The sequence below is a fragment of the Argiope bruennichi genome, chromosome 4 (assembly GCF_947563725.1).
Source record: "Argiope bruennichi chromosome 4, qqArgBrue1.1, whole genome shotgun sequence".
NCBI lineage: Eukaryota > Metazoa > Arthropoda > Arachnida > Araneae > Araneidae > Argiope > Argiope bruennichi.
The window spans coordinates 50841236-50867693 of NC_079154.1; the positions used below are offsets into that span (position 1 = coordinate 50841236).

Sequence of the window (26458 nt, forward strand, 5' to 3'; positions counted from 1 at the left end):
ACCTTTGCATCTTTTGCATGTTAAGTTCAATGGAATCTTAAGTCTTTTAATTTAGTATCTGGATATTCGATAACATTTTACATACAATTGCAGATCTAATAATAAAGATGTCTTACTATGCTAGAAATACTCTATAAATATTTGAAAAAAGATTCGATTTTTATAGAAATAAGTCTCTTAGTGAGTGGTCGATTCATGAATAAATCAGATTGTTAATAAATTGCTCTTCTCGAACAATTAACACATATTTGAAAAAGAGCACATGGAAGGGGAAAAAAACAAGAAAGAAGAAAAAGAGAGCATATAAAATCCCTTTTTTAAACATATCACATGTAAAATACAGTCTTTCATTTATCATCATTTTTGGAGCTTCATTTTTGACAAAAGCACCCAAACTCCGCTAACCGGTTTTTGTATTTCTAAAAAAAAAAGTTCCGAACAAATTTACTATCTTTCAAATAGAAATAGTAAATTTGTTTTAGAACTAAACCTTACCGCGATTTAAAAAAAAAAAAAAAAAAAAAAAACAGTTAAAAAAAATTGTATTTTTTTTTTTGCAGTCGAATTTTTTAGAGCTGCACTTTACTTATTTTGACACTTGGTACTTTTTTCAGAAAAAAAAAAAGTTATTTTTATCCTTTTTAAACGAAAATCCATTCAATTCTTTCTCTAAAAAAATAGGAAGAAGGAAAAAAATGAATTTTTTCCCTTTGAATTCCTTTTTGAAACATTTTTAAATTAAAAAGTAGAAATAGAGAGAGATTTTTTTAAAAAAAATATTCTTTCTTCAAACACCGACAGAGAGCATTTTTTTTAAGGGAGAAGAGAGGTCCCCCCTCCCCTGACTTTGACGGTGTTTTTAAGGTGTCTTTTGAGAGATTTTTATAGCTTTTTCAGCTTATTGACTTCTTTTGCTGTAGATAAATAAAAGGTTTGCTACGTCGAGCCATCCTTTGTATTTCTAAGCTCAAGAGTTTTTGTTAAAGAATTATAAAGGTACGGCATTTTTTTTAATCTACTGTTGTTTATGATTGCAAAAAGATATGATCCGTTTTTCTTAACTTGATTTTTCAAAAGTTAGTGCATTTCTGAGATGTTATGAATGATCACTCATAACCATTTCCATAGACTTGAATCTCCTATATCATTGTACCATAAACACTCAATTTGATACTTCTTCAAGTGATAAAATTTCAGCGTTTTTTTGGTTTTTTTTTTTTTTTTTTAATCACTGAATTTTTTTAACGAATCTTTGACAAAAGTTAAGAATTGAATGCAACTGTGGTGGAAAGTCATAGGCGTTGAGCAGAAAAAAATGAAACATCAAAGAATTGCCAAAGTTGCCGAGAACTTTCTAGGCCAATAAATAAGACGGAAATTAAAATAAAAACAGTATCATAAATGATGAATATAAAATTCCATATATCTATCAATTGTATATATAACCATTTTATGTACATAACATGATTGATTTATATAAAAAGATTTTTTGTATTTTTATTCTGAAAATTGATCTCTAAAATTAAATTTTAAAAAACTGATAATATTATAAGTTCAAAGATGTGTAATGCTGAGAACTGAGTTCATCATAAAGTAAGAGAAAAGTTTTGCTATGATATACTTGATACTCCTTCCCTACGAAAATATTTTCGAGTCTAATAATGATGCCGTGTCCGCGCTACCACGGAAAGAGGGTGCAATAGCTTCTGAGGGTAAAGACCCCTGAGCACCCGAGAACAGAAGTCTGACTTCTAGCTCATATGAAGATGACACATTCGCTTGCACAACCCATTTTTACAGGAAGGTGGCACATTTACACACCTCACAAATAGAACACAGATGAAGAACAACAGTGCCCGAACTGGGATTCGAACCCGGGACGCCCAGATCACTGGGAAGATGCGCTACCCCTATGCAAGGACGCCTGCTTCGAGTCTAATATTGTTAATATAAAAGTTTTTATATAAAACACTATAAAACCCAAATTTTTTTTTATTGTGCAAATTAATTGTTAGCTCAAAAGTGAATATCAGCTGTACCAAAGGAATTTCAAAAACTACAAATGCTAATTCTTTTTTCAAAGTTATTAATATTTTCAAAAAATGACATAAAATGTGAGTAAGTATTGTGACTGACAACTCATAAATAAATAAAAAAAAATTTAAATATGTATATATTCATCCATAATTAAAGGCAACTTTATTGCTCAAATCTTTGTAAAGAAATATAGTTTTCAATTCATAAAAAATTTTCTATTTTATTAATCATCATGAGACCTTCACTGAAAACTTTCTAATTCTTCATAGTATTTTTTAACAAAATCTGAAGAAGTGTATTCAGTAATTATGATTTTTATGAGACTGAAATTATTTATGATCAGAAATAAGAATAAAATTTCGAAATTATTTATAAAAATATAAAAAAGTTAAAATTTAAGAGATTTGTAACTTTATTCTGAAACATCATAACATGAATAGGTTTCAAGGCTTGATTTATCTATCTTTTATTTCATTTTTAAATTTGACACTTGATTTTGTATAAACAAGGAAAATGTACTCAAAACAAAATGTATTTAAAAATAATCGCAATACGTATGAGTGTAAGTATTGTAATTAAAACAATAAAAAGTATTATTATAAAATATACTCAAAAATATATTTAAAAATTTAATTAAATAAGCGAAGGAAACTATACAGAATTAGAATTTGATGTCACCTAAAATTTTATCTAACGAATTTTAAAGAGATAGAAAGGAATTTCTGCAATAAAATTATCAGAAATCCTATGGAAAAATGTTTAATATTTTAATTGACTTTTATTTAAAATCTTAATAAAATTTTGAATCGTTTTTCAGCAAAAGCATAACACCCATGAAGTAATTATATTCCATATTTGGCAGTCCTAGGTCTAACCGCTTGCTTTATAGAACGTTCTGAATGTCTTTTTAATTATGTTTCTCAGATCTCTCAAATTAAAGGTGCCATTTTATAAATACTTATCATTTTAAAATGAAATAACTGATTATTTGATTTGTCATTTATCTATTGATTCACCGAATGAATCAATCAAATTCTCCCAAATCTTGTAGTGACGCAATGATTATTTAAAGAACAATTCTGGGAAGATACATCGTCCTTGAACAAATTACATACGTTAACTGATCACTCAATGTATTTTACTCTCATTTCGAGTAATATTTTTTCAACCTACTTTCATTTTCATTGGGCAATGAAAGGTGAAAAGTACTTCTCAAGAGATTACGATGCCACTTAATGCGTATCCCTGTGTCACTCATCCTGTAAACCGGCGGAATTCGAATGAAAGGGAGCAGATCACCCATCGAGGGAGAATGCATGCCCCAGTTCGCAGACACCTTATGCTCTGCAACCGTGACGCAATTTCACTTTCTTTGAGAGCAGATCCATCAGCACCCAAGTTCACGTTCCGTTCCACTGCTGACATTTACGTCAGTTTCCTCTTGCAGCAATTTCACTTTTTTTTAATGGATAATAATACTAAGAAGAGCTAAATTTTTAATTGGCTGCATTTATTCTGACGGTAGTATTTGTTATCTTACTTTTACATTTCTAAAAGAACCTATAAAGAAATGGTGTAAATAGTGGAAAATCAGTCTCATAAGTAAAAAGGAACCGTAAGAAAAGATAAATGTCTCAAATGCCCATCTCTATCTCTATTAATAATGAAGATGAGTGTATGCGCGTCTCTCTCTCTCTCTGTGTGTATGTGTGTGTATGTGTGTATGTGTGTGTTTGTGTACTGGCGCTCTATAGGCCAAGGACATACCATTTGATCTTTAAGTACTAAATTTTCCACATGTATATCTTGAAGGGTGAAAATGACCACCTCGGAGCGATTTTTTTTGAAATATTGATTATTTTTTATTAATTAAAAATAATTAATAAAAATTCTAATCAAACCAAACATATCATATTATAAAAATTATTTTTATGTCATTTCAAAACAAAAAAAAAATGCCTTCTTAATGATAAAAATTTTATAGTCGTGCAAAAATTTCTTTAATTTTGGCAAATAAAGGCTTCAATTAAGACAATATATATATATATATATATATATATATATATATATATATATATATATATATATATATATATATATATATATATATATATATATATATATATATATATATATATATATATATATATATATATATATATGTATTGTAAACCATACATATATATGTGTGTGTGTGTAATGTTATTTTGATTTAATTAGAGTGCAGGTTTGAAGACAGACGAGACGCTGTACTTTTAATTTCGTTTTATTCTCTCTTTAATATCTATCTCCGGAAAGCATAATTATTTCAAGCAGACGCAGAGCGACACAAAAGCAGAAGTAGGAAAGAAGCAAAAAGGGGCCGAACAAATGATCACTAACTTTATATAACATAGGATTTCCGGCCATGTGCCAATTCAATACGCGTGATGACCTTTGACACCTTTTCAAGGGCACCGAAGTATCACTTTCATTTAAAACGTAGTTCTGATGGCGCATTATTTTTTACAGAGGAATTAATTAAACCGAAAGTGGAATTGGATCGCGAAATAAGAGAATATTTTTAGAATGAAGTTGCTATAGGCTAAATTAAAATAAAATCTTGGAAATTAATGATTGAAAGTAGAATTAAAATATTACATACACACACACACACATATATATATATATAGAAAGATTCCATTTTCTACCTGCGTTGTTTACAAGAGAAATAAAATATTAAACTTGTAACGTCATGAAATACAGAAGATATACATTTGCATTTTAAAGATGTCATAAGATTGATCTCCAATAGAAAGGAAGACAATTAAAATAACATGGAATAATAAGACAAATTAAAATAATTTTATTCTGTTTTGAAGCAACACATAGGCTACTTTGAGATGGAGCTCGTAATTTTGCACCATGTTTTTGGACGGCGAAAACGATGCCTGAACTGGCATCCTTCTGTCCAAGTTTACACACCTCACTAGCGTCAGGGTGTCTGGCTCATGAAGTCAGATTACACAGTACACTAAGCCCATGTACTTGGTGGATCATTTAGTGAAACAGATATCTCGAGCGTGGTACCTTCTAGCTCTGACAACTATATGTTACATTTAGGGCGCCATGGCCCTTTCTTTGACCAAGAGAAGAGTTGGTAATGTATAATTTATTCTTTAAATTTGGTTATGTTTTAAAATATGGATGTGGCATTTCCTCATACACCATAAATGCATGTTATCTGCAGGACTAACGGTCAATATTATATTTGCAGCAATTTATAAAAGACAATGAAATTTTATTTCTTAAATCGATATTCTTGTTAAATTTTTATGGAAATTTTGTTGAAATAATTTATAGAAAGAAATTCTCGTTGCCTCTGCCGAAAGGAAAAAAAAAACTATATTTGCTCTGTGGAAAAATTGTCGATTCTGATAAATACAATATTCGCCAAATACAGTATCTGTCAAAATTACTTTTTTAATCTTAGATTTAAAAAAAAAATCATTGTTTTTAAAAGTGTATGCTACTGTTTCAGTTATCAATCGATTATCTAGAGTTGACATTTATCAAATTATGTAATCAACACGATTAGTAGACAAAGGATGATGATCCTAAAGATAAACAATTAAATGGAAAACAATTGCACGACAATTCGTAATCTTAAATAGGAAACAAACACCAATTGAAATAAAAAATCAGATGAGAATTTTTTTTAATATCATGCGTAATTATTATAAAGCAAATATAATTTTTATTGTTTTAAAACAGTTGCTTCTAATCAGTAATTGATACACGAAAATAAGAAAAACCGGACCAATTTTCGGTTATTAAGTTTTAGTTTGGAAGAAAACAGAAATAAGCAGATTACTCAGATTCAATATAAGGTATAAACCCAATAAAAATTTTAGCTTTTGAACTAATAGAAGAATAGCGCACATTCTGTTAGAGGGGCTAATCTTGGAAGGCACCTTAATGAGAAATGTTTTTTTTTATGTCTTTATTGTTGAAAATTGTTATTGATACTATTTTCCTCAAATTCTTAAAAATTGGACAGATAATTTTAAATTCCTATAAACTATTCAAATTGTTCTTTTTACAGTGACATTTAGATAACTGTAGAAGTTTTAAATCAATTTCCCAAAAAAAGATTTTATTAATAATAATTACTTGAATCAACAAAAGAGTTAAAAAATTCTAACAAACTTAATAACATTTCTAGAATATATATTTCTTTAAATTTCGCATTTTATTCTAATTTTAGTACGTAATATTTACAACAGTTCATAGGATAAAATTAACAATTTCATATCATTATTTTTTTAGTTCTAATTTACATAGTTACGTTCTTGGGCTAAGCGTTCACGAGCACACGACTTGGCAGACCACCGAACATTTTCGGATTTAGCCTAAAATTTGATCTAATTCTCTTTATTTGATGATGAAAGGAATCAATAAGTAATGTTGCAGTTTTTTATTTTTTTCTCAAAAGCCATATTTTGCTATGTTGCGAAAGTATATGACGAGGAAACTAGATTTAATGACGGAATACGGTTTTATTGAGGAGAAAAAAAATGTACACATGAAAGGTTAAAAAAAATATATATTATAATGATACAATTCTAAAGTTCCTACGAATCAAAACTAAAAGATCTCAATTAGTTATTTAACCAAATTACATGCCAAATTTCATTCATCTATAAGTGGTGTTTTTAAAATACCTCCATTTTTTTACAAACACACTAATAGATATCGGAAGTCTGTCTGCCAATTCAATTCGCTTATATTTCAATTTTGAAGAAAAATCTACATAAATTATCGATCGAACGACAATGCAACTTACTATAACAAAATTTCTGGAATTTTCGAGTTATTTTTAATTTTTTGCTTGTTTTTTACTTACACAGAGATAATTTTTACGTAGTTTATATAGTTTTAGATAGTTTTTTACAGGTATAGAAATCTGTCTTTCCGTTCAGCTTCAGCTGAGTATTTCTATCAGCGCCAAAAACTTTTAGGATTTTTTTTTTATTTCCTTACTTTTAAATTAAAAAAAAAGTATTTCATTTTATTTTTAAAAAATTATTTGCATCTCATAATTACTAACCCGAGTTAAGTACCTCATCCGTCTTGTCCCAGGATGGTATACCGTTCAAAGATCTGCATGCATCTGTGACGGGAGGCGGAATTATGCCTTAACAATTCCAAACAAAAAAACCCGGCTTATTGAACGAAAAGATCCATTGTTCCGCATTGAGATTTCTATACCTGTTGAACCCGTAATGAAGTTGCTTTGTTATCAAGGGAAATTATTCTTCCAAGGAGGAAGACAGAAGAACAATGTGGGGAATTTTCTTTTTAGACGAAGCAACTAAACAAAGAAAACTTGTCTAATCGCCTGAGCCACCTCCTCGAAGAAAAATCCTCCGCAGGAAGTGATCGATCTGACGACAACGTTTCTTGGAGTCCATGAAGCTAGACATTAAATAAACAGGACGATTTTCTTAAGATGGGCGACTTTTCTTTTAGAGCACAGAAAGCTCTGGAAATATAGTGGAACTTGGCTCATTCGAAGTAGGTTGGACATAAAAAGTAATTGACTTTTCCAACAATTCGAATTAAGAAAAATTGGATCGAAATAAATGGTAAAACAGATTATAAACAAACAATAATTGTGTGCTGTGACTTATGGCACTTTATAAGCCCGCTGACAGTTATTTGTCAGCGATTTAAGCCGAGTGAACGTCTCTTGTTTTTTCAATAGCGCCAACTAGGGCCAAAAATAAAACTTAACTGCTTCATGCGTCACATTCGTTTACACAACCCCTTTTTACAAGGGGGGCACGTTCACACACCTCACAGATAGAATACAATAAAAGAACAACCATGCCAGAATCGGGACTCGAACCGGGGACACCCACATCACGGGGAAGACGCTCTGCCCCTAAGCCAGGACGCCGGCGCATGCAATTATTAAATAGATATTAAGTGATTTTGACAAATAAAATATTAATATTAATTAAAATATTTAATAATTTAACAACATATTTTCAATAAATAAATTTAATAAACAGACAATATAAGGCATTTGGAATACAAAAATTGTTCAGTAAAATTTCAAATACTTCTCAAAATAAATTAGAATAAATATAATATTTTTGCATAATTTTAGTGAGAAATTCCAGGATATCGAAAAAAAATAATGCTGTCGTTGCACTTAAGTTTTTTTAAAATGTTCGAATTAACAAAATTACACAGTAAAAATATTTCGGGAAAAAAGTTCTATTTTGAGTAAACAAAGACATGGAAAGGTACAGTGATTTATATTTCAGTAAATTAAATTTTTTTTTTTTTTTTTTTTTTTTACATACTAGTCGCCTTTGGCGGCCATCTGTTTCACCGGTGATATTAATTGTATTTCATTCAGGTAAATCTCTCAGACAATGCTGAAACTTCCATGTTCCTGACTCAAACAACTATTTTTAAGCATCAAATTACTACATCATATTATTTTAATTTGATTAAATAATAAAATACTCTCTTCATTGTGTACATGAAATTTTTTAATGGAAACCAATCCCAAGATGCCAAATAGCTATTAAAACTGTAATTATCGGGCTCATCTAACTTTCAAAACGCCGTATTTTTATTCGTCATGTAAATTCCACAGATAATAAAGAGAATCCTGCTTACATAGCATTTAACAATGGAAGAAAATCACTTGTTTAAATATCTGATGAAAAAATGAAAATAGTTTGAATTTCAGGACAACAATGTAATATTTTGTTAAAAATTAAGCCAAAATGTTTTTTTAAATAGCTGCCAAAATATACAATAATTAGTACAACTAATAAATTGGTATCATTAAAAAAGGCATTTTTTTTAATATTGAAACGGCTTAAGAATAATTTTTGTACAATAATATTTTAGACAGTTATTGTAGAAAATCGCCAAAATTCAGTTTAATTTTTAGTTAATTAAAATTTTTAAAAAATCGCTCCAAGTGCACATTTTTACCCTCCAAGTTATATAAATTCCAAATTTGGTTGCTGTAGATCAAATGGTCTTGCCTGTAGCCAAAACACACACATACATTCATCTTTATTATTTGTAGAGATGAATGAATAATTAATTTATCCGGTGTTACTCTTGATGACATTTTTATGTTTTTTTAGTAATGAAAAATTAATTATTTATTAACTAATTCAATCTCATTAAATCCTTCCTTATATTTTAGTATTTATAGGCAAAATCCAAATTGCAATTTTGCATAATAAAGCTTTAGGCTTGGTTTATCTTTATTTTATTTTTTAAAATTTACTCTTAATTATATAGATGAGATAACATGCGCACAAAAATTGGATTTCATGTTGTAAAATGCATGAGTATAAAATCAGCAATAAAGCAATGAGAAATATTCATATGAAATATATTTTAAAATATTTATATATTTTTTTATTTTTAATTAGAGGGAAAATATTGGATTGTAATTAAATTGGCATCATTGAAAAAAAAAACAACTTTCATTTTAACTTCAAAGAAGTGCGGGAATAATTTTTGCATAATAATATGCTACGAAATGTTCCGTGATTATTGAGGAAAAGCGTTGAAATATCAATTAATTTTTAATTAAAAATATAAAGAGTTTGATAAACCTAATCGAAGAGAAATCTTCTACCCATCTTCTTCAACAATCAGCCAAGTAAAACATTTTTTTATTCTATAGAGCTCTGCAAAGAATTTTTATTATGGTTTTTTACTCTATAGAGCTCTGTAAAGCATTTTTATTATCGTTTTTTACTCTATAGGGCTCTGTAAAGCCTTTTTATTATCGTTTTTTACTCTATAGAGCTATGTAAAGCGGCCTTTATTTTCATCACACATGTTGCAAGAATCAGTTTATAGATTACACGCTATTTTATTTAAATTCATTTAATATATTTGTAAAAATACATAAAAATAATAGCGATTAATTTACAAAACATATTCATCAACGAAATATTATGTTTAGATTTCAGAAAGCAAATATTTGATTTGATGTAGTCTCATCATGAAAACAAATAAATTGAAAATTCTTGTTGTTTAGATTGTCCATCCGTTCAACAATCCTTCGCATTAAAAAAAAAAAATAATTAATTTCAGTGAATAATGATTTTTATGAAACACCTAATTATTTTTATTCATCAAAAAGCTGTTTTCCGTAGTTTATCATCAAAGAAAGTCATAATTTACTATGGAAATTTGTCAAATCATTTTTCTCAAAGGAAAAAAAGTGTTTGGATAAATCTTTTGAATTTGAATAAGCTATTTATACAGAAATTAAGTGAAATATCTAATTAGTATAAGAAAGTAAAGAAATAAATAAATGACGATATGCTAATAATATGCTAGCAAGAAACACTTTTTTTTCACATATGTTACAAAAATATTTTTTTGATTATTTTTTAATAATATTTTAATTTGAAAAAGAGTAAATTTGTATGGATTACAGCTGTTCAAAAACTGAAAAAAAAAAATAATTCTCTTTTACTTCCCTCCTAGTTGAATGTATTACAACGGCTTTCTTTCGTTTTTTGACATCTGCCATTTTCAAAAAAGCACTGTCTTTTCCTTCTAAAACGACAATCGATTTTCTTTCTTCATTAAAAAGTAAAAAGAAGGAAGAAAACGAAAATGAAAAAGGTCGTTTGCCCCCCCCTCTCGTCCCGCACGCACTTAATTCTTCTGTAAAACAATGTTAGATTAAAAATAAATAAATAAAAGAGGCAGAGATAAAATTTGAAAAAAAAAAAAAAGTCTTTTACTTCAAACACTTAGTCCATTTCTTTCTTTAACCAGAAAGTAATTTTTTTTCAGACGATATTTTTTAGCTGTCCATTGAGAGTGACTTTTATTGGGTTTTCATTTTATAGACTTCTCGCCGAGGTGGACAAAAAAAAAAAAAATGATACGTCAAACTAACCATTGTATTTGTAAACTGAAATTTTTTGTTAAAGAGTGACAAAGAATTAGCTTTTTTTATCAGTTTCTATTTATAATTGCAAAAAAAATTAATTCCTTTATTCTTGCCTTAATTTTTAAGAGGTTAGCTTCCTTTAAAAATAAACTTGATGAGGTGGATTATTTAAATCATTAACCAAATCCCCTTGTTTCATTATAATCAAGTGATTCATTTTCTTTTTTCCAGATGATAATGCTTATCAACGAATACTCAACTTTTTTTTTTTTTTTTACTACAATGAATTTTTGAAGTGAAATTTCTTGGGGAATAGATTTCAATTAAAACAGTGAGTTAGATGAATCCTTATAGTCCAAAGAAAAAGTTAAAGATAACTAAATGAATGAAAAGAAAATGAATAAAATAAATTAATAAAAACTATGGGTAGTTGCATTTAGTTCATTTAATGCATTCATATTAGTTGATAATGAAGAAGAGACAGCCGACGTCCTGGTCTAGAGGTAGTGCGTCTTCCCCGTGATCTAGGCATCCCGGGTTCGAGTCATGGTTCGGGGACAGTTGTTCTCTTCCTGTGTTCTTTCTGTGAGGTGCGTGAATGAGCCCCTCCCGCATGTAAAAAGGGGATTGTGCAAGCGAGTGTGTCTGTGCTATCTTCATCTGAGCTAGAAGTCAGACTTCTGTCCCGGGTTCTCAGGGGACTTTGCCCTCAGATTCTACTGCGCAAAATTTGGCTTAAAAAGTCACAAATGGAAAAGATGAACGATGCGCGTGCAGACTTATGCTAGTATTAATATGTTAGCAATTTAAGTTAATTGTTATGTTTGTCGTACATGAGTTAAATATAAAATAGTTTATTACATGTTATAAGGCATCTACAAACCACTAATGTGAAAGATTATTGCTGAATGTTTTGTTAGCATAAGTGAAAGCACATTTGTGAATTTAAAAAAGAATTATGAAATATATTTAATAAAATCTTTAAAAATTCTTTTTTATTATTGTATCAATTTTTGTTCATTTTAATTAGCTTCTAAATTTAATCTTAGACTTATAATTCAGTGTTACAAATTATATGGAATTAAGTGGTTTCAAACTCACTACCAGATGGGCCCTTTGTATGAAATCAAAATTTAATTAAATTACTTACAAAATTCTATTTTTACAAATAGGAAGTAATACGATTAAAGTAAAAGTATGAAAAGAATATAATACATTCTATAGAAATGCTTTTGAAATTTTAATTCTCTAATCTTGAAATAATCTAAATTTGTATATTTTACTGTGACAAATACTTCAGAAAATAATTTATAATATGACGCATTTGTTTAGTTGTGAAATGAAATTATTTGTCTGATCGCACTCAATTTGAATTCAAGACTATGTAAATGGACATCATTTTGATGTTAGCAATAGCGTGTTAAATCGATATCTTGCAACTAAAATGGCTTGTAAATCAAAATAATTGAATGTTCTTATCTCTAGTTTGTAAATTTTCTATTAACTGCCCATACTGTTACCAATTTGAAATTTTGCTTGCCTGTGCGATCGCTTTCATGGTAAGGATGAGAATTTTACAGGTGGTTGTCACGGATGTAAATTTGGATGGTATTCGGTGACAAATTTGATGACAAAAATGAAAGTTCTTGAAATTGCTGGATTTTTGTCGACATATCGATAAGGAGCAAAGTTACGATATTTTTTAAGAGCTTAGAAACTATAAAAAACCGAGTGAAAAAGCTGAGAGTCAGTCTATGACAATAGCAAACGAAATTGAGGGCTGTAAATAGTTGAGCGAATTCTTTCGCCTTTTGAGAGCTTTGTGTTGTTACAGTTGTTTATTATCGATTTGCTGCTTGTAGGCTACTGTTTATTGAAGTGATGCTTTGTGTGGCTTTGCCTGTGTTTTGTTACTGTCAATTTTACTTCCGTGGAGAATAAAATATCTTTATCCGTCATTGAGTCTGTTGAATTTCTTACTATACAAGCAATCTACTAAATGGAATTTAAAAAATGTCCATGACAATACTCAGCAAATTCACCTATCATATCCATGACACTAACCCAAAAATCATATAATCGGCAAGTTTTTTTGCAATTTAAAATTATAATTTTCACTTATTAATTATTATTTTCTAAATATCAATTTTTAATTTCATGTTGCAATTGTCAGCTCGAATTTTCATTCTGTGATTGAAAAATCAAAGCAACTCCATGGCTGTATTCAAGTTGTCCTGAGATACATTCACCAATATTTAGAAGGATGTAAAAAGAATACATGGCGTCATAATACATCATAAAAAATACATATAATCGTATGATTAACTTTTTAATCCGTATATTCATTTAGCAAACTAGCATCAAATTAACACTTCAAATTTATAAATGGAAGTAAAATCATTCAAATACGTTAAGATTCGATACAAAAATTATACATAATCCAAATCACAGTATACTATGGATTCTTATTGAATCATTAGTACAGCACATTCCTAAAACGCAATATATTATCTAATCAGATAATAAATAAAGAAAAGCAAAACAGTTATGGGGTTAAGCCTGAGCGGATAAAATCAAGTGATTTTGATCTAGAAATTAAGTCAAATCCATCATCTCTATTTATATATGATTATGTATAGAACAGGTAATCATGATTTTTATTAATATTATTATGTATAGAACAGGTATTTTATTAAGTGCGCCTTAATTTAGTTTCAATAAGGCTGTGAGAAGCTTTCTCATAATATTCTTCAGTTTTTCACTCTCTACCCAAAAATGTAGTCTTTCGTTGGACTAGTGAAAATAAACAAACCAGGTAACACAAAGTTTTTTTATGTGAAAAAATAAGATTTATTTCTGTGAAGTTGTTTAAGATTTAGAACGAAATGTGTTCACAAAATTTATTTCATATCAATAAGCAAGTGAAACTACCTCTTCGCCTCTCTCTTCCCAAATAATTTAGTCTTCCGATGGAGAGTTGAAATTAAATATTCAACGAAGTGTAAACACAAAATAACGAATTTTATTTTTGTGAACGCATTATGACTTGTATACAATTATTTTTATTATTATTATTGCCAGAATGAGCTTTGTATTATATGGAATAAAAAAGATTTTGACAATAGAAATAATGCATAGAATATGAGTCCATTGTTATGAAAGCTTAAAAAGGTGTTTTTACTACAAACAAGTACAATCGAAAGAAAACAACTTTTATTGATTACTCTTCACTACAATGCTACTTTCATGTTTCTTTTCACTTCAATTTTAAGCAAACAATGTAATGTACCTTGAAATGCGTATATTGTCAAAAGACTAAGAAAAAATATCCTATTTACTGATATTTTATAAGCTTTTATTAGTTGAACAAAAAAAAAATTGACAACAGGGTTAATGTATAGAATATTAATCTCAAAAGTATCTGATGAAAGATTAAAAATTAGAAAAAATGTCATCAAATATAGATTGAATTTTTTTTTAGATTCCATAAATATGCAAACCGACTTAATATGAAGGAAGCTTAAAAATACACCAGTTAAGTATTTACCACCGTTTATCATCAGTTTTGAATATTATCGAATTCTAAGAACCCTGTTCAAATATGAATTTTATTTTTATTGGTTGCAGAATATTTTTTTTCTCGGACACAATTTAATTTACCATCCTGGAGTAAGGGCTGGTGAGGAATTTGTTTTCTCTCCGTTCACAGTTGCGGTTGACCTCGGGCTGTGGGGAGGAGAGGGGCAGATATCTTTTTCGTCTCTCTTCCAATGAATTTCTTTTCATTTTTGCGATTCCGTTTCCTAGAGGAAGCGACGAGTTCCTCGACTCTTTAGCAGACGAGGAAAAACACTTCTTCGCCCTCCGGCGGTAGGAATAACTCTCGATAAAGTGCGTTTACACCTCCATAAATACCTGCTCGAGGAGGGGGAAAAATTCCAGCTTTTTTTTTTTTTAAGATATTTTTTTTTTAAGATTTGGCAATTTGTTAGCGTCTGAGACATTGATAGTGGGAGCGCAGAACCATTAAGGGTTTTGACTGATTCTTTTGCTGGAACATTTGGAAGTACTCGAGTTAGGTGATAGCAGCTATCCTTTAGCTTAATGCGAAGGTAGGATGACTCCCAAACAGTTTTCCGTTTGGGAGCCACCCGAAAACTATTTTCGAGCGCCTGCGATGTAAGGGTGCAAGGGGGCTCTATAAATTATATAATAAATGCTTTTGGCGCCAGTGTCAGGATGTATATTTTAAACAAAACCCAGTGCATTTATGTTATTCTATTCAATAAAATACGACAACAGGGCGAAAAAAAAAATAATGCCAAGCTCTGGCGCCATTAAACTTCGCTAAGTCATTGGTGACGAATGAGAATAAAAAATTATATCAAGCCAAAGGCGCCACTTAACCTCGCAGTTTACAATCGGGTTCACATAACGATATAATGGCGGATTTCATCCTAGTGCTGCTAGGCCTAAAAGAGGCCGCAAGTAGGGTAATTAAAAAGCTTTATTTTCTTATCTACCTCATTGACTCTGTTTAGTACTTGGGCTGCAAGGTTGGTGATTGAAAAAGTTCATTTACCTAATCGCCAAAGAAATAATTTTGTAAAAAATATAAATGCTATGTATTACAAAATATTAGGATAATATAAGCACTTCATAAAGTGTTTATAAATATTTTAATAAAAGTGAAGGTAATAGGTATAGTAAGGCATATAGGAATCTGACCAATTGCACTTGATAAATTAGTTAAGTCCCTATATACCTAACTGCATTTACTAATTATTAAAATATTTATAAATATCGAAATATATTCAATGTGATTGAAATTTGTTTCAATTATATTGAATATAAACATTACTGCTGGCAGTCTAGAGTCATAATAAATTCATCTTCATAAAGCTAATAAAATAAAAAAGATTAAACCTTAAAATTTTGATATTTGGTATTTAACATATTAAAAATATGTTGAAATGGGAAACTAAACTGACCAATTTATTAAGAGAGGGATCTAGTAGTATGTACCTCTGAGATCTCAAAATACTTAAATTCACCAATGTAATGAGAGCAATGTCTGACTGGAAACACCATTCTTCTCCCCACACGCATCTTAGCTGCTTGAGAACATCTGACACAAGACAATAAACGTATCGCGCTAACCCACCCTACGGAAGATATTCCAAAGAGCGTATTCTTGAATCTATGATCCCCGATTCTGAAGCCGGAATTTCACCTTCAAGCCACCAAGCCTCTAAGCTGTAGCTGCAGTATGAACGAGAATACACTACTAAAGATGAAGATTTCATCCTTAACTGTTCGTTAATCGATTACTTTCTTTCTTTCTTTTCGTCCCCCGAACTTGGAACTATTATGATTTTCATCATTTTAATGGATATAACCGAAAAGACTTATTCAGAAATAAAAACAATTTTACATTCAATACTGAAAATATCATTGCAACAATTATGCAAAACACGATGTTAGAAATGCGTGTGTTTGGTGAGGAAAATGAGTTCGTGGATTTTGATCTAAAGAGAAAATTGTTTCGAGAATCAGTCTGGGAAAATCAGATCGTTGTTAACCTGGAGAAGCTGCACAAGACTTCTAGTTCTGATCTTGCACATTTAGTTTTTCATCTTGCACATACTCCACCAGATCGATTTGAGGTCATGAGTAGGTTTAATTCCTCACTTGTGATATAATTAAACGTTCGTTAATCATAATTATAGATGGGAAGAGGGTATGGGTTCTCGAATAATTCTTTCTGGAAACTTCCTCAAAAAATCATGGTATAATTACTTATTTTACTCATTTGTAGTTAATATCTCGTGGAAGGCTTGGGTTCTAAATCTTAATGAAGCAATCTGACTTTTAGAGCATATAAAAACTATAATTTCATCCGTAAAAGTTTTGCAAATATTAGTATATAGCAATATTACGTAACTGACTTGTTAAATCAATATTGAAGAAGTTTCTCTTTGTAATTTTTCTCTTACTTGGAGAGCAAATGCGCGTCCTTTACGTCAACTTCGATGAATCAGGTAATTTGTGTGGCGATTACGTAATGAATATGAAATCAAAGGAGCCAATAACAATGCGGAAAACTTGCGAGATAAAGCAGGAATCATCTACTTGGTTTAAACTCGTCATTTTAGACAGAACGCACGATGAGCTGGAAAGCCAGATATACTGAAGGGAAGAATGATACATTCTACAATATTCATTTTTATCTTAAATCTCTAATTGTGCGTTTACTCGCGAAGACAGGTTGCCTGTAGTAATACAGAAAACAAAATCGCAATTCATATGTGATATTTGGAAGAAGAAGAAAATCTAACATTTAACTCTAATTAGTCTAGTTGAGCCAGGGAAAATAAATTGCTTATTAAAGGATTGTTTCACTTATTTCGATTAAATGTATGCCACTGATAATGAATAATGCATTTCATACAACATAAAGTATAAGACTCAATTATACATACATACTCATTCTTGTATTTTCAAGTAAAGCTTTTTCCCCCTCGTTTGAACAATATTAAAGAATCTGCTTAGCATAGAAGTTTTTTTCTCTCTCTCTCTCTCTTCTTCAGCGTTTAATAGCATTGCCTTTACTTGTGTTTGCTTTATGAGGCGTTTACCGTTCAAAGATTGAAAAAAAAAAAAACTTACAAAAGTGTGTGTTGTTGGATTTGTTTGAACTGCTCATTAAGCGATTACCGAATCCATCGTTTTTCTCTTATGGCCCTATTGGCGACAGAAATTGCGCTGAAATAACAAATTTATCAATCTTGGATCGATAAATAAAGACAGTGTGGGCGATTTCAGTGCCATCATCTCCCCAAAGGGATGACCTGGTTAAATGTGAACATTGTAGCCTGAACGCTTTAGTACTTTCTTACGAAAGTCAAGAAAAATAAAATTTGGAGTTTTTTTATTTATGTAATTAACATTTTTTACAGTTTTATTGCACTTTGAATTTTATATATAATTAATAAAATTATTTAATTAATGCATTTACAAATTGCAGAAAATAAAATTTTTAGTCAAATAATTTTAATCTAGTCTTTTCTGTTTTTAATCAATTAATTTTAATTTGGAATTAAATTCACGATTTCTTTTTGATTTGACTATTTTGATTTTTTGTTTTTCATTTTTCTTTATTTTTATATTAATTTATATAGATAGACTCAACTTTTCTAGATTAAGATAACAACAAAAAATCGTATAGTATAGAATTTGGCTCAAAATTTTTTCAGTTTATATAAGTATAAAATATTAACTATAATTTCGTGTACGAAAAAAAGTTCATTCATAAGGAAAGTTTTTTGAATTTCAATTTACAGTTAATTTAACGACAGTGGTAAGTTTTTAATTTACAGAAAACATATACAGATTAATATTATATATATATATATATATATATATATATATATATATATATATATATATATATATATATTTAGCAAGTCTTGATTTAAAAGATAATGTAGTGGCTTGGTTGCAATTAAAAAACTGATATGGGCAACTTTGTTTTCGAGGTGAAATAATTTTCTTAAAGATTTTTACAGTGGTGTTGTCGTACAGTCAATAGTTCCGAAATAGATGGTATTGCTGGAACGGGAGAGAAAGATGAAAAACAAAATGGACGAAAGGGATTTTAACAAAGAATCACTTCACAAAAAAAATCACTTCCCGTTGCCACTATATCTCTCATTCTGTGGATAAATAAAAAAATGAAATATTTCCTGAATTTGACGGAAATCCTTAACCCGCTCAATTCTTCCGCAATTTTCATCCAAAGCACAAATCTTAAAATGAATTAAGCAGGTTAAATGAATAAAATGATAAATATTGCAGAGTTTATTTTTTGAGAAAACTATAATATTAACCATTGAAATATTTATTAAACTATTAATAATGCAATTTTTAACAATTTTTCATTGAATCTAATAATGTAATATATATTTATCGATATTTATAAAAGGAAGTGTTTACATGTATATCTGTTAGTTTGTACGTCCGCGATGTCCAGGCAAATCTATCACACTTACAGCCATAAAATTTAGCATAGAAGTAGTTTTAATACATGTCAGTTACTGAATTTTTAAATTTAATGTAGGAATTTTTTTTTATATAACGCTTTGTGGTTTGTCGTATGTATTTCCATGCAATATGCTGTTGCGGCATAAATCGTAAATATTTTTTAAAAAGTATCTAACGATTATTTTAATAATTATAAATTTTATTTTGTAAATAGTTGTAAAATTCAGATTGGCAACAGTGATACTTTTGGAACTTGTTGTTTAAAAACGATGCTAGAATGTTGAATGAAAATAAGTTGATGTAAATTTGATAATATTATCTATATGTAATATTTAGTTTTATAGTACGTTTGTCTGCATTTTATTTTTGTTGATGCACGAACACAACAAGGCTTTCTAATGACCATAGAAAAAATCTTTGGTCCTACAAAAGTGCAAACAATTGCCTTTCTGAAGAAATTTGTTTTATGTTCTAACAAAATTAACTGAACTAAAAATAAAAGAAAATAAATCACTTTTTCTGAAAAATTTAAAAATTGAAATTAAATTTTAGCATATGACATTCTACTTCCATAATTTTTTTTCAATTTTTTAGTTGGTTATTTGATTATTTCTTCTTATTTAAAACAAGATAAAAAATACCTCCATTGATTGACTTTAATGAATAGTTTCCCAAATGAGTTCAAAGGCATTTTTCGCTAATCCGTCTAGTGAAAAACCAAAATTTTCTTCCTCAGAAATTCTGCCTTTTCATTGATTTGGCATGTTGCCAAATTAAGAAACTATAAAACTATAAAATAAAAAAATAAAAACTTTCACATGGTCGCAAATTTTGCAGAATTCGTTAATCGCCGTTTGGCAACAACTGCCAAAGTTTCGGTTGTATTCATGTATGATTTAGCAAATGTCTTGGCCAACGATTTTTTTTTTTTTTTTTGAGTTTGATAATTTTAAAATAATGATTGGTTGATTAAGAAGTTTTAGTTATAAAATTAAATTTAAACCGAGTATACATATTATTTCAGAAATTTAACTCCAACAAAATGTATACGCTAATTAACTGACTTAGTTGTAACTAAATGACAACATAACGTTTTAGAGTAAAAAAGAAAAACATTAATTCTGCAAATGATGTGGTATATTTTATACCACGCATATCTCTCATGCGAAAGGCGGTAGAACATTAATAACGTTCCTTCAGTCATAATCATTGATATGAAGCGATGAATTTTTGAATCGGCACAATGCCTTTGGGGAATTTCGGCGATGTTTTTCCACCAAGAGAACATAAAATGAAGCGGAGTTTTCACGAATTTTTCTGGAAAAAGACAAGCAGTAAAGGACAGTTGATTTCTAATGACACATCTAAAGGCGTGAGCTTTCAAATCGAATTTTTGAAACGTACCAGTGGTTGAAACTGGTGAATTCTGCATTGAATTTTATTAAAAAAATATATCAAATCATTTTTTTTATTTTGCTTTGATAGAATTATTTTAAGTTTTCTGATTTTGAATACGCTAAAATTCAGCATGTTACGGATAATGCCGTGTAAATACTGCTTGTATATTATATTGTAAAAATATTCAATAATTTTTTACAATTTTAATAATATTTAATAACATGTTTCATAAATCAGAAATTGGTATAAACTAGATTCTCAGTTATGCTGATTAATGATTATTAAAATAGGAAATAATATTGAACTATTTTCTGCACTATTATTGAGGGCAGAGTTATGTTTCAGTTATAAGTTATTGTCAGTCTTATCTGACTTATATACATCACTTAATTCAGGGATTCCCAAACTTTTAAATATTACGAACACACTTTTTATGGCAATCCAAATAGCATTCATTACTTCGAAGTTTTTTCAAAAACAAACTCTGTTCCAGAAAAAAAAATTTATTAAGCCTACCCCCTAAAAAAAGTTTTGTTCAGGCAAATAGAACTGAACCGAATACACAAATAATAACGAACTTCTAAGAAATTAATGAAAGAGCAAATTGAATTAAAAATTCATAGAAAATAAGAACTTCTAATTAGATGGACAGAGTTGGAAGTCATTCATTGGGAATGCTTTGTTATCTTTTTAATTTCTTATCATTTGACATTAGTTGCTTGTTTGTGTATTGCACTCTTTATTTTTTGTCATGTTATTAATTCGTATCTTGGTGAAATATTTATTTAAGCCCACATAACATGTTTGAAACTATAGAAGGTTACATATACATTCAAAACTTTATCTAGTCATACCAAAAATTGTCTCGCAACCCGCCAGTGTGTTGTGAATAGAAACTCCAGATTGAAAGAGTTAACGAATATTTTAATAAATACAACAGTGCCTTCTTACTATATATACACCTAAAATATAAGTCAATTGCATTTCTGAGCTCATTTATACATCGTGCGGGACAAAAAAGAATGCAAGGGCGCAGAGAAGTGTAAGACAATGGGCAATGAAGTTGCAGTCAAATTTAAGATGCATGCGTTAACATTTATCAAGTAAATGTAATGTAACTTCTGAAGATTTCTTTTTTTTTTCTCTTATTAGCCACAAAATAAGAAAATAAAATAAAACTTGTATTCTGTACTTTGTATTTAATAAAAATTAATTTCTCATCTTTTAAAATCATTTTTCAGAGTCACTCAAGCAAATCTATTTATTTTTTTATTCGAATGAAAAAATTCAACCGAATTATAATCACTAACATATTTTTAAAGTTACCTTGTGTCCAAAAAATTATCTGATTCAAATATTTATTCTTTTGAATAAAAGTTAAGTGATGGTTTGTCAATTAAAGAATACATTTTGATCAGAGTTTTTTTTCTTTCTTTCTTTCTTTTTTTTTTTTTTTTTTTTTTTGAAACGAGTTAATTATACGAATTGATTTTGAAAACGAATTGATGGTTTTTTTTTAATTAAAAGTTTAAAAAAAGCATTTTGGAAATGACTTCCTGCGCAGATGTAAGCATTATTCATCTGCAGCATTATTTTATTATATTGTGATTAATTAAAAAAATTTAGACAATCTCATGGGGTAAATTTATTAAAAAATATAAAATAACTAGAAAAATATTTAAAGAAAAATTCAATTGATTGAGATTCTCTCTAACAGTAAAACTCTCTTTTTTATAAAGAATTTTGTTAATTATTCACAAGAAAATCGTTTCAACCATAATGATATCGTGATTTTTGCAACTAATGTAATGTTTAATATGTGAAAATATTAAAGACGCCTTGCCCTTTAAAGAGTAGACCCAGAAATTTAAATGAGTCCATTAATTTTTGTTTAAAAATATGTAGTGATAAAATATAATGGTTTATTCAGCATTTTTAGAATGAATTGTATATGTATTGCCATTTAAAATAATGTTTGTAAGTGTAGAGTATTCTTAGTAAAAAGGACGCACTGAGATGGATTCTGCAGGTGCATATTAAAAAAGGATTTTCTTTTCCTGCTTTTAATGTCATACAAATAGTGTTCCCATATGAGAAATAATAAATATCATTATAAATAAATAAATAAAACAAGACCAACAAGAAGAAAACCATCAGTTAGATATTACAACAGTTCTAAGCAAGAATAAATATTAATTTTTTTAATTGAATATTTTTCTTTACATTTTTGGCAACAATTATTAAAAATTATTCTAATTTTCATTTTGAAAAGTTTATAATAGTTTTTGAAATTTGAAAGAGTTTATCGTCTTGAAAGTCAACGCATGTTTACGACTTGGATGCGTTACATTTTTAAAAAATTCTTTTCCAAGATACGAATTTGTTCTGAGGACAATGAACTGTTTTTTGCAAAAAAAACTTCTGAATGAATGAAAATAAGAGATTGAGTGAAAATAAGAGATTGGAATTATAGGTTTTTAAACCAACAAGTGAATTATTCGATGCAAAAGAAAATCATTCGTTAATTTATGAAAAAGCAGCATTAATTATTTTTCGAAATAATGAAAATATCTACAATCATTTATATTCCCATCTAAATAAAATATGCTATTGTGTATAAGAATATTCCAAAAATTTATAACATTATTTAAAAAATCATTAAAAACGTAATTATATTTATATTTTTTAAAAAAATGTATTTTATGCGATTTCTCTTTCAATTTTTATGCAAACGATTTTATTAGACATTCAGTATAGTTTGAAAATATTAAACTGTTTGACTCTGGAGTGAATAAAATATTTATCAATTTTCTAAAAAACAAATTTTTTTAATTAAAAAAATTATCGTTATTTTTGTTTAAGGAAAGAATATGGAATTTGTCATTGTGTTTATACCGAAAGAAATAACAACATTGTATTTCATTATATAGATACTATCTTAATTTTTAGCGAACGCAATAAATCTGAAATTACTACAAATACAATTTATTATTCCGGATTCCCAATCTGATTAAGTGGATGAGAAAATACATTTGAATTTGAATTTCCGTTCTAACTGATTGCACATTGAATTCTGATGGAGTAAACAATTCAAAAAGAGTAAACAAAATTGAAAAAATGTTCATTTACTTACATGATGTCAATTGACGGCGCAGGGGCAGAAAAGAATCCAGAATATTAATAGGCAATGATTTCACATTTTTCAGCAGTTCATTTTCACCAAAATCTTCTGAGCTACCTAGACTGGATTTTAAACACTGGTTGCACATTTCTTTAGGAATGGATCTCAGGTACTAATTCTAAAGCAATAAATTTTGCAATGTCAATACATATCAAATTATATTATCTTTCAGTAAATAAAATAAAGTCTATATCGACTAGATTACATTGGATGTGATCAAATGTCTGAGAGTTATGGCATTAAATATTACAAATGTCTGAGAGTTATGGCATTAAATATTACAAATGTCTGAGAGTTATGGCATTAAATATTACAAATGTCTCAGAGTTATGGCATTAAATATTACAAATACGGTAACATTTTCTTTTATTTCTAGAATGCAGTGTCAGCGTGAGAAATACTTCATTTTTTTTTTTTTTTTTAAGTTGGGACTTCCAAAATTGATAAAGAGTTAAAATTATTATGACAATTTTCTGAAAATGAAATATATCATATAAAAATTCCTAAATGCAAACATTCGGCGAAATAAAGAAAACGATTCTGTTTTGCTTTTATTTATATGATTTCTGAAGTATGCAGACGATTCTCCAGATAATAAAAACGCACTTTCTGTAATGAAAAAAATTCTATAAATTTTTTCTCTTCACTTGATTTTTATATATTGAAATAATATTCTAATAATTTTTCTCTATATTTCTGTTCAAAAACTTTCTAATAAAATGAATATATTTGATGGTTTTTATCATACAATGCTTTATAAAACACTAATTTATGATTTGGTTTATGATTTTTATGCACTTAAAATTTCATTTCAATCGAAATATTTCTTTTCTTGTCATATTGGTTTTGATTGGTAGGATGTAGCTCATAGGATTAAATTAGAAAAGTAAGAGAATGATTAAACAATATTAAATTTATCTCAATCCACAGAATCGAGATGAGCAATGTTTTCGAGTTGTTTTCTGACATTCACAAATGGATAAAAGAAAATCTATATATTATTTTCCATAAATTTTTAATTTATGAAAATAAGCTTCTTCTTTCACATATTATCTGAAAATTCTACTTTTGTCTTCACTTCAATTTTCAATTTTCACTTCCAGTCTTTATAGATAAAAAGTTAATTTAAAATTTGAACATGCTTACTTACTTTAACTATCGCTGTAAATATCCAGGAATTAACAAAATAAATCCGTAAAATATTCAGCATTCACTACTATGTTACATGCATAAATGTTTAAATTTTTGTATTGATATTGCCTTTAAGTATCATAAAAAAACTTCAGAAACGAACATGACAAATTCACATTATACTAAAATTTCAATGTCAATTTTTGTATTTAATCGAATATGGTTATTCTCTATAAAAATCACTAGGAAAATAAAAAAATAAATAGAAATCGTAGATTGCACAGTTATTGATACGGTCTTAGAGCATATGAAATCTAGATATAGTTTCTTTTGTCAAGTATCACTAAAAAAATAGTTACCTTTGTCAAGTATCACTTTCCTAATTAAAAGAAATCCATAGATAAAAAGAATTTATTTCCATTCCTGTATATCTAGATAAAGCTCAACGTCTTAATTGAGCTTTCTGAAATTCAAGAATGAACAAAATAATTCCACAGATTTCACTTTTTATAACTGCACATAAAAACGAAATATAGTTATTTGTCTAAGCTTCAATGAAAAAGTTCAGACAACTTCACATAATTCACTTTCAGCCTTTGAACATTCAACTTAATCCAGATACTGGATATGATTTACTTCCTTCAAGTATCACTAAAAAATTCTAAGATTGGAAAAGCAAATCCACAGAATTCACTCAGTCCAAAATATGAATACGATTGTTTTCTCCAAATATCGGTAACGGAATCCAGAAACGAGCAAAGCAAATCCACAGAATCCACTCCTAGTACCTGCACCACTTATCCAAAATCTGGATATCTTCAATTTCTTCAAGTATCCTACAAAAGAACGCCTATGTCCAGCTTGTACTTGTAAGATTATTACAAAATCTTGAATATTTTCTCACAGTGATCACTTCTATCCTTGGAAAAAATCCGTTAATCATACAAGAGCTTTGAATGGATATGATTCTTCAATCTTCTGAGTTTTTAAATCATGAAATCGTCTTCAGAAACCACCTGGCGCATGATCCAACTTATTTCCATAAAGGATCCACCAAGCATGCCGTTAGCTGCAAACGGTCAGCATCGCTTCCAGCTGACCGTTTTGCTCCGCGAGGAGGAAAAAAGAGTCTGTCGTGTCCGTATGGAAGTGAGAGGTTTCCTTCTTTGCTAAATAGCGCATTTCGTTGGTGATGGAGCGACCTATATCTCGTGTCGACCCGACAGCCTCGGGCACTGGTACGAGTTATTCTGGGCTTCATTTCGGAATGAGCGAGTAAATAAGCTTCGGGCAGGACACAAACAGATGTGTATTCAATAATAATTACTACATTTATGATACTTTAAAATATCAAAATAAGTTATTGAAAGACGGTATCATGAGTGTTATTGCAGCGTATAAAATTATTGCAGCATATGAATTATCAGGGCCAGATTTCGAACTAGGTAGCTGCCGAATTGGCCTGCCTAACAGACCAATTAAAAGACATGCCAATTAATTAATTCATTTTCCTTGTTCTCAAATAAGTAAATTTGTAAAAAAAAAAAAAATGCAAATTTTATAAACGGTAAAATGTTAGGGTAATATTAATACTTTATTAGATATAATTGGGCAGGTCCTTATTCGTTTCATCATGTCCACTTTGTTTATTTTTAAGCGCCGCTCATCTACTTCACTAATATTGTGCACAAATGTGGAGGCTAAGCATTCTAAAGGCAGAAGAGATAAAT

The 26458-nt window shown here is 28.8% G+C and overlaps 1 protein-coding gene across 1 annotated transcript in view; it reads right to left on the reverse strand.

The window, feature by feature from the left end:
- LOC129966662 (lysophosphatidylserine lipase ABHD12-like) overlaps positions 1–25879 on the reverse strand; it is a 68467-nt gene extending 42588 nt beyond the window's left edge. Inside the window, exons 1-2 of the mRNA XM_056081165.1 lie at positions 25088–25879; positions 23550–23715 (exon numbers count right to left, since the gene is read on the reverse strand). Of these exons, the coding sequence (XP_055937140.1) occupies positions 23550–23685 (136 nt within the window). The 5' untranslated portion in view covers positions 23686–23715; positions 25088–25879. The remainder of the gene's footprint in view (positions 1–23549; positions 23716–25087) is intronic.
- Positions 25880–26458: the final 579 nt, after the last annotated feature.